The sequence below is a fragment of the Mytilus galloprovincialis genome, chromosome 8, assembly GCF_965363235.1.
Source record: "Mytilus galloprovincialis chromosome 8, xbMytGall1.hap1.1, whole genome shotgun sequence".
Classification (NCBI taxonomy): Eukaryota; Metazoa; Mollusca; class Bivalvia; order Mytilida; family Mytilidae; genus Mytilus; species Mytilus galloprovincialis.
Window position 1 is genome coordinate 30,726,780 of NC_134845.1, and position 9,560 is coordinate 30,736,339.

General features: G+C 31.3%; 1 protein-coding gene across 2 annotated transcripts; it reads right to left on the reverse strand.

Annotated features, from left to right (window-relative positions):
- Positions 1–937: 937 nt before the first annotated feature.
- Positions 938–9,140, reverse strand: LOC143085547 (glycine receptor subunit alphaZ1-like). Of its 2 annotated transcripts, XM_076261969.1 has the most exons (7): positions 9,071–9,134; positions 8,307–8,374; positions 6,064–6,290; positions 5,087–5,169; positions 3,968–4,099; positions 2,031–2,416; positions 938–1,472 (listed from the first exon to the last, which is right to left on the reverse strand). In XM_076261969.1, exons 1-7 carry the CDS (start codon positions 9,114–9,116, stop codon positions 1,323–1,325), a joined length of 1,092 nt encoding a protein of 363 aa, XP_076118084.1. In that variant the 5' UTR covers positions 9,117–9,134; the 3' UTR covers positions 938–1,322. The 2 variants fall into 2 exon arrangements, with proteins under 2 accessions (XP_076118084.1, XP_076118085.1); XM_076261970.1 differs by lacking the exon at positions 6,064–6,290 and having other exon boundaries at positions 9,071–9,140.
- Positions 9,141–9,560: the final 420 nt, after the last annotated feature.

Here is a 9,560-nt window from a genome sequence, read left to right on the forward strand (position 1 = left end):
CAGTTATCAATTTAGACTTGAATATATATATATTGTTTATGACAAGGCAACTATTGACACAGAACAAATGAAAATCTGATGTCTTGTCGAATCGTTCCTTGCTTACATTATTTTTCTGCTTTGTTGCTTAATGTTTTGTCTGACAAGTTGCTCTCATATACATAGCTAATTTGGAAAGACGGGTATCGCAAGTATTTTGTAGTTGGTCCTAATGGTGGTCACCACTCTTTTAGGAACGAATTAAACAGTGACAAGTAAAAAACTTATATGGTTTCCCAGATCGCAGGGATATTAAAATGATAGATCCACATAATTTTGAATATTAATTTAATATATAAAAATCAAATGAAAGATAGACTTAAACGCGAATAAATGAAAGGATCTTAGATTGTTTACAAGGATGCACCTCAGCGTACAATAACATATATAAACCTCCGACTGTTAGAGAGATCGAGACTATGTACGTTAAGTTGTAACTGAAGTTTTTTCTATGTATATGAACTCATTATACCAAGATTGATATTTTGTACGTCAGACGCAAGTTTCGCCTGCAAAATACTCACCAGCGAAGCTCCAACCAAAAACATTTACAAGGTCAAATAAAGTACGAAGGTAAACAACATTGAAGACCAAAAAGTTCCTTTAAGTTTTATCAAATACAGCAAGGAAATCTATTCCTTGGGTAGAAATTCAAATTTCAGATTTAATGATTCTTTATGACCCATCGATATAATACAAACACTTTTGATACATCAAAGCTGTTTCACACATATTTTCTATTTCAAATTTGTTCTTAAACTAAAGACTATGGTCAAGATTTTTTTTTAAATATTCATTTCCAAAATTGTCATTTAGTGTTGGTGATTTATAATTCATCTTGGACAGTGATGAAACTATTGATTGAACAAGTAATGTTGAAATAATGTTTAATCATTCAGAAAATAAGTAAAGTAGCACTCATACAGTGATATACTTATGATTAATGAATTAAATTGTGTCCATCCGGTAAAGTATCCCTTTATATTTAGACGACATCATTTGACTGATGTTAAGAAAAGCCAAATGAAGCTACTATGACATTTATATATATTTTGAATGTAAGAATACAAAATTTCTTTATAAATACGAGAACTTTCCCATAATTAACATAGCCTGGTATTTTGGCCCAATCTCTGCGTTGCGAGCAATAAGCCAAGACACGAACAATTTTATACTTAAACTTCCAGATTGACGCTGAAGGCAGTATTTGTATACAAATGTTATGTTCCTTACAAGTATAACTGAAATATGAAGGCGTTATAGTTATAGTATATGTATTATAATTATGTCATATAATATAACCAGTAAACACAATTGAAAATAAAAAATACTAAAGGGAACGCAACTCTCGATATTTTGTCAACTGTCCTTGCTGTTTCCCTTTTCAGCTGATCATATGAACGTTCACTTTGTTTTTCGGTCTGAAATCCATGCTACAAAAAAAAAAAAAAAAAAATCATCAATATAAAAATTAATGACACATGGAAGACAAAGGTGGGTATCATTTTTGATTTACGACATGAAAGTCTGAGAGAATAAGTTATTAATACCATTGTATCAGTTTCTGTTCAACAATAGTGATTTTATACAAAACTTCTGGATGGCCTTCATATGGTTTCAATAACATCTCTGGAAAATATGAAATGAACAATCCACCAACATATACATGTGATATAGATTCTAGATGTTTAAACCATATTACCAAAAATAGTATCTGTGATTTTTATTTTTAGTACTTTTCATTATCCATCCCTTGTAGGCTAATGTATCATATATTACATCAGGAAATATCTTTATCAGTCCTTATATTTTAAAACTATAATAAATCACTTTTTTTTGGCTTTTCGAATTTGCTTTAAAAGTGAACGACAACATCATAAATATAGAAACAATAGGTTTATAGTACTTCGGCCTTGAATATGATAGAAAAGACATGTATTACCTAATTGCGCATCTAGTGCATTGAAATTGGTATCGCTAATGTTACATACCTTCATGTGTTTGTTGTTGTTACAGATTTCGATATCGCTAGACGATGTTCCAGATTTTCTCCTTTGATGCACTCTAACTGACACGCAAACATATGCATACTCCATAACGGCACAAAACACAAGGATCAAACACACAGAATTCCAAATATCAATAGCCCGTATGTAGGACACACGCTGAGCCATCGAGACACTCATATTACCGTTTGAAGAAATAGTAAGGACTGTAAGTATACCGAGGGAGATTCTTGCTGGTATTGCATCTACGTCCAACCAAAAGGATAACCAGGAAAGCATGACAACAAGAACAGATGGCGCATATATCTGAATTAGATAAAACTCATATCGCCTTATAAAAAGCAAGGTAACACCAAGACTACTGTAGGTACCTAAAAAATAAAGGTAAAAATAACATGGAATTCTAAAACAGTAATTATTTCCTCCAATAGTGTTCTCAAGTACATGTTTATTTCTTGTAGGAACTTGACTATTGATGTCCTTAAACAACAAGACTGCACAGTCACGCAGCTTGTGTATCTTAATAACGTTGTAATTCATCAACTTCCTTAAAGGAGATAGATTATACTATTCTTCGAATTAAAATAAGTAAATATAAAAAGAAGATTTGATATGATTGCCAATGAGACAACTATCCAAAAAGACCAAAATGACACAGACATTAACAACTATAGGTCACCGTACGGCCTTCAACAATGAGCAAAGCCCATACAGCATAGTGAGCTATAAAAGGCCCCGATAAGACAATGTAAAACAATTCAAAAGCTTTTTATGTCGGTTTTGCAGTTAACCTGCATGTGCTTGATATGCAGAAAAAGAAAAGAAGATGTTTATGTTTTTATTAGATTCATAAGGAACTAAGAGCAAATACAGGAGGTCGTTGGTTCGAACCTCGGTCTGGTCAAGCCAAAGACATTAAAATTGGTATTTGCAGCTTCTCCGCTAAGCACGTGGCTTTAAGGAGCAATATTATTTTTCAAAGAATTGTTACTTGTCTTACTGTGAACCATCACGTTAAATATTGCTCGGCGTGATTGTTGGTCTAGTACAAAGTAGGGTACTTTTCGAGTTTTAAATATCCCCTTGGTATAGTCCTCATCTAATGAAATGGATTTATGAAAATTGAACACCGGTTATATACTATTGACATATACCACTGAGAAACAATCATTGACATTTGGTATTGTCATATATTTGATTGTTAATATTGTGTTAATATTGTTCTTATTTTTCTGTATGAAGATGTCATTTTGTAGTGCACCCGTATAATGACCAACGTTAATAGTAATTCAGATAAGAATTGAATGCTTCATTTTATTTTTTTTTTATTTAAGGAATGACTGTTATATTTTTTCTGTCTATGAAGAAATAACATTAAAATTTGATGCACAATGAATAACGCGCATAGCGGGTTATTTAACATTGTGCACCACATTTTTTATGTTATTTCGAATAGACCGAAAAAATACCACAGTCATTTCTTATGATTTAATTCTAAATTCCATTTTAAACCGTAGAAAACCATGAAAAAACGTTGATGGTCTCATGACTAGATCATGTCTATGGGCTGATAACAAAATAACGTCAGCCAATCAGATGACGCGTTACATCTAAAATTAAATTATTTGGATATGAAGGTTTATTTTAGAATGACGAGTAAGCGTTGTTATCCAATCAAAATAACGGATTATTCTGAAACATTTTGTATATAGATTAGACCGTTGGATTTCCCGTTTGAATGGTTTTACACTAGTAATTTTGGGGCCCTTTATAGCTTGTTGTTCGGTGTGAGCCAAGGCTCCGTGTTGAAGACCGTACATTGACCTATAATGGATTACTTTTATAAATTGTTATTTGGATGGAGAGTTGTCTTATTGGCACTAACATCACATCTTCCTATATCTATGTTATGTAACTTTTACCTGTTGAATATGTCAGATTGCGTGTATAAGACTGTGTCTCTCCTAATTCGAATTGACTATGCTTTACACCATCACGAAAAGCTGCAGCTGGTTCTGTCCATTGGAAAGAGATGATAGAGTTAGTGAAACCATCTGTAAAAAATCAATGGTAAATGATTATAGGGAATCTACACATCAGTTTTATGTATTTTACTTTATATACGTTTTTATAGTTCGGCTTTTAAAATTGTGTGATACATCGACTTACAATACAAATGTGAGCACAAAACAGCTTCAATCCAATATAGTCGTATTGCTTATATCTAAAAGGATAACTTGTACTGATTGAAAACTAAACAATTTAAATTGGTAAAGTTGTATGAATCTTCTCTGTGTATTTGTTTTCCACTTAAGGAACAAATTAAAATAAAAAAGGAAAGAACCAAGATTAAATTAAGAAATTGTATACTCTAAACCACAGAACAATTTCCGTGTTCGAATTTATTATGATTCACTCATAAAAGTAAACACGTGCTGAAATAATGTTGTCATCTCTCAGTATACATTTGAAATTGTTACAGTTATAACCAAAACCAAATTGCAAAATCCAAATATGTGCAGTTACAGTGTGTAGTTTAATGCTTCAGTTGATATTGAATTCGCATTTTGTTAGGTTAGCCGGTTTAACCTTCGAAACTGACGAAAAACCAGGTTTGATAGCACTAACAGAAATGACACGGTACATGAAGACAGCAAAATAGTACCACTAAAAATAAAAAGAAAAGATTGTATCCAAATTTGAGTCTTTATAGTTAAGTACTATAAAACGGAGCGTTTTTTATTTTTTTAGATGAAAGGAAGAAGACTTTTTTTAAGGACTTGTATCTTTTCAAATGACGAGACTGTCGAACAAAGTGAGAGGTTTAGCGCTATTAAACCAGGTTTAATCATTTGAAAATGCCTGTACCAAGTCAGGAATATGACAGTTGTTGTTCATTCGTTTTTGATGGGTTTTGTCATTTGATATAACCATGTTATTAGGGACTTTCCGACTGGATTTTCCTCTGAGTTTAGTATTTTTGTGATTTTACTTTTTTTTTCAAATGAAGAAAAGAAAGATAAGGCGAATATACTACTTACAACTTTCTAACTCAATAGGACAACGTTGTTCATCAAATGGAAATTTTGTTAAGTCCATAAAACACGTGAATTTCCCAGTCACCCTAAAATATAAAAAAAACGTTATATTATTGAAATATTTTTTTTAATACTGGAAACATTAATTTTAAATGAAACAAAGCGTACGTTTATAGAAATATTGTTTAATTGATAGATTTATAAACTTTAAAACATAGTCTACTTTCCATTTCCTCGTTTTCAGTTGCATTTTTTTGCATTTGTCGTACTTATATAAAAAGACTCTAGACCTTTCATTTTTAAAGACTTTATAGCTTTTCATTATGTTGCAGTATTTACGCTCCTGATAGAGATTAAAGTTTCGATTGAAGGTATTTTTCTTCAAATTGTTTCATCAAGATTAAAATATTATCCGGACTGCTAATAATGATACTGTGGATATAAGGACAATTTGTACTTTATAACAGATATGTGATAGCATAATCGATCTATACAGTAAAAGGCTAAAGTAGTCTAGGCACAGAACAAACAAAAAATGGGAAAGGGAGCTGTTATGAACACAAATTAAGTCTAAGTAACTTCTGGTTAAGTGAGATCAGGTGCTTGGAGAGAGTTCGTCTCTTTATAAAGTTATAAGAAAATGAGATGTGATTGTAAATGCATGTGTTTTCCGTTATATGATCGCGTCGGAAAATATCTACCAAATCTGTATGTAAATTATGTAATTTAATGAATCAACAAATCCTTGATTTAACGCTTATTTCATGTTATAGCTAGTTTACTACTCTTAAAAAAGGTGACGGATAAAAAATATTCACAATGCACACATCACTCCTTTAAGGTTAAGTTCTTATCTTATAATGTTTTTAAAATGATAAATTTATTTCGATCTGAGCGTCACTGATGAGTCTTATATAGACGAAACGCGTGTCTGGCGTATTAAATTATAATCTTGGTCCCTTTGATAACTACCTACTGACCTTATACTATAGACGACCTTCCCATTTGGATAAATAATCATCAATCTATTAGGACGTGTAAGTTCATGGAAATAGGTATGTGTATCACTTGTAAAAGCCAGATCTGGTACCCAGATTTCTTTTGTGATTTCATTATCCAGTGATATGTTCGACAAATTTTCTTTGGTATCAAATTGAAGTCGACGATCAACCCATTCTTGTCTCAGAAACATGCTGATCGAAAACGTCTAAAGCATATAATTATAATTTACTGTATGAAGTCCTCAGTAATGCATTATAAATCCATATTATTGAAGAAATATTAAGATTTATTACATTCAGTTACAAGAAGTATATTTGAAATTGAATTAAAAGCATACCTTTTCTCATTATTTGTTACATGTGATGGATAAAATATTTTTCAAAGGCAACAATTTCGAACAGGTAAAATTTTCTGTCATATTCTATCTGATAATTATAGATTAGATCCTAATATCTGATTTGCCGATTTGGAAGTATAGAATTCAATAAGATTATTTAAAAATTGACAACATAATTTACCAAAAAAAATGCTAACTGTTAAGAATGCAATATCAAATGTATATAACGCAGTATTTTGAATTGTTGATTTCGTAGAGTTAAACAAGAGTCATTTACCAATTCTCTATCCTTTTATGCATAATTAATGAATAGGAATATGAATTGTAGCTAAACGTTGGTGAGGATATTTTTACCATCCCGGAGTACACAAGTTCAGTACTGGTCCTGCTATTTGCTAATTTTCTCAGTATTGGTTTGTGGAATATTGTTTGCCTTGATCATTAGTATATCATGGAGTTTACCCGATTTGTATATTTGATCGCCCCCTAAAAGCTTCTCCGTTACAAGCGTAGTAGAGGGTGGTTATGTGTTTTGATTTTTGCATCGGTCGTTAGTTAATATGTCTGTAGCAAATGATTATTATTACGTGAACTTGTAACCATAATTTCCAAGTAATAATTTTGGAGAAAGTTAACAAGGTTCACTTTAACATAGCAACGTGCACATATTCTTTTTTCAGTGTCATTTTACAACGGGAATTTATACGCTGAGATTATATAAGTTGCATTTAAAACTACGGCACAGACTTTGTTAGCGTTATACGTTTGCGCCAAATGATCGTTCAATGGGTCTTTAATGTTACATTTGCGGATACAGATTGCATATCATACAAGCGCCAAAAATGAAACAATTGATTTGCGGCAATAAATATAATAGACACATTAATATGGGCGCATGAATTTATAACGAGTTGTTTTTATGTTATAAGACACACAAACAAGTTTTGTAGTCGAATACATCATTTCCCCCGTCCTTATCTGGACTGGGGACCACCATATAATAGGACGGGTAGTTCATGTCATTCTAATTAAAATGTTATTTTATTCATGCTCTTTGACATAAAACATGTATGTCTAAAAAAAAAACATTAAAAAGAAATCAGTATAAATATAACGCTCATTCTTATAGTAAAGTTAATTTTTTTTCTGTTCACACATATTCCGCATATCGCAATCATTTTTGCCATTTTCTTTTATAAAAAGTAAAATCAGAAAAATACTGAACTCCGAAGAAAAATCTAAACGGAAAGGATTGCTTAAACTTATAATCCTCTACTGTGCTAATCATTTTTTTTTTCAACAGGAACTTCTATCCCAATCAATAGAACATTTATAACTTGAGATGGTAGGAAATTTCAAAGTGTATGAACACGTTGTGTGAAGGAAAATTACTTACCTGTAACATATCATTAAGAAGTGAAGTGGAAAATCAAGGAAATACACAAACACTAATGGAAACGAATGAACTCCCAAATAAGTGATACTTTGGTATAGACAGATTACGCGATATACTATGTATTCATCACCCGGATCAACATTGTGTCTATATCTGTCTGTTTACTTTAATATTTCTGAACTTCCAATTTTAATGTACAGATAGTCTAGAGGAATTTGCAATTTTGGTCATCATTTTTTTATAAGTGAAAAAAAGAAGTGTAAAACGTAATTGTTTCGCAAAATATTTAGATCAAATGGATCAAACTTCAGCTGAAGACAGACATAAACCGTGAAAGTGGGGTAAAAGTATAACCCAGAATTGATCTAATGAAAGAAAACCACAACCATTGAGTACCACTAATGTGTTTCGTAACTATGTAGTTATGTACTTTTTTTTATTATAAAAAAAAAAAATGGTATGTTTAAAAATTATATTAATTCCATTACCATTTCAGATGCATCGATCTCAAATACACTCAACACGTACATCTGTACTTTAACTTTAACTGGAATTACTGAAAAATTGATAAATAGATAAAGCAAATAAAATAATATTCATATTTTCATAAATTGGTCACAATATGTTCCTCGACAAAACGAAAACGTTGTAAAAAAGTGTTATTGAATCCTGCTAAATTGCAAATGGTATGTAACAATGTTCAGATATACAAAGGGTCTGACTCTAACAAAGTAATTGACTCACAGTCCACATTCGAAGTCTGTCTGCTTATTGTAGTTTTAAGTATTGTGTATGAGTTTTTATAAAACTAAAATGAGGGGAACTGTGTACTATTATTTGTCTGTTCGTGTTTTTTATTTTTCGCCTTGGCGTTGTCAGTTTATTTTCGATCTATAATATAAAAAAGAAGATGTGGTATGATTGCCCATGAGACAACTGTCCACCAGAGACCAAAATTACACGGACATTAACAACTATAGGTCACCGTACAGCCTTCAACAATGAGCAAAGCCCATACCGCATAGTCGGCTATAAAAGGCCCCGATAAGACAATGTAAAACAATTCAAACGAGAAAACTAACGGCCTTATTTATATAAGAAAATGAACGAAAAACAAATATGTAACACATAAACAAACGACAACCACTGAATTTAAGTTTGACTGTCCCTCTGGTATTTTTCGCCCCCTCTTTTAAGTTTGCGGAAACGAAAATAAGACGGACGGATTGTTTTACAAATTAATAGTACTTACCGTCGTTGTAATGAGGTGGAAATCTTTTATCATATGTAGATAACATTTCTTCTATTATGGATTGTCTGAATAAAAAGGAAAATTGTTCTATCGGGAAACCAATTAAGAAACGGTACTACAGTAAAATGAATGAAACTTTTATAAGGGAGAGAATGGTTTTTGATTTTAAAAATGAAAGTTTTTGTATGTTCAGTTCACATGAATCCTTAAACACATTGGTAAGCAGAGGTGCATTATTTGACTGAATTTTATAGGAATTATTTCAAATTGTTGATATCAAAAACTCTAACATTATTTACCTCAACATTCCATTTTTGTTCTGTTGTACTGTTGCACTATGGTTGCTTTAAAAAAAAAACCAACGTATTAAAGTAGTTTAGGATTATAAACACATGACAGCAACGTTCAAAATATACTTTATTTAATACTTAATAATCATCATATGATAGTAAAAAATATAATACAAATGCCGTATTCCAATGTAATTACA

What these genes read in the sequence shown, in the direction of transcription:
- LOC143085547 (XM_076261969.1), bottom strand. Translation starts at nt 9,116, where the DNA reads ATGTTATCTACATATGATAAAAGATTTCCACCTCATTACAACGACG. An exon ending in TCCACCTCATTACAACGACG is followed by an intron (nt 8,375 to 9,070) that starts GTAAGTACTATT and finishes TCAATTTTTCAG; the next exon opens with TAATTCCAGTTAAAGTTAAA. An exon ending in TCCTATTGAGTTAGAAAGTT is followed by an intron (nt 4,100 to 5,086) that starts GTAAGTAGTATA and finishes GATTTTTTACAG; the next exon opens with ATGGTTTCACTAACTCTATC.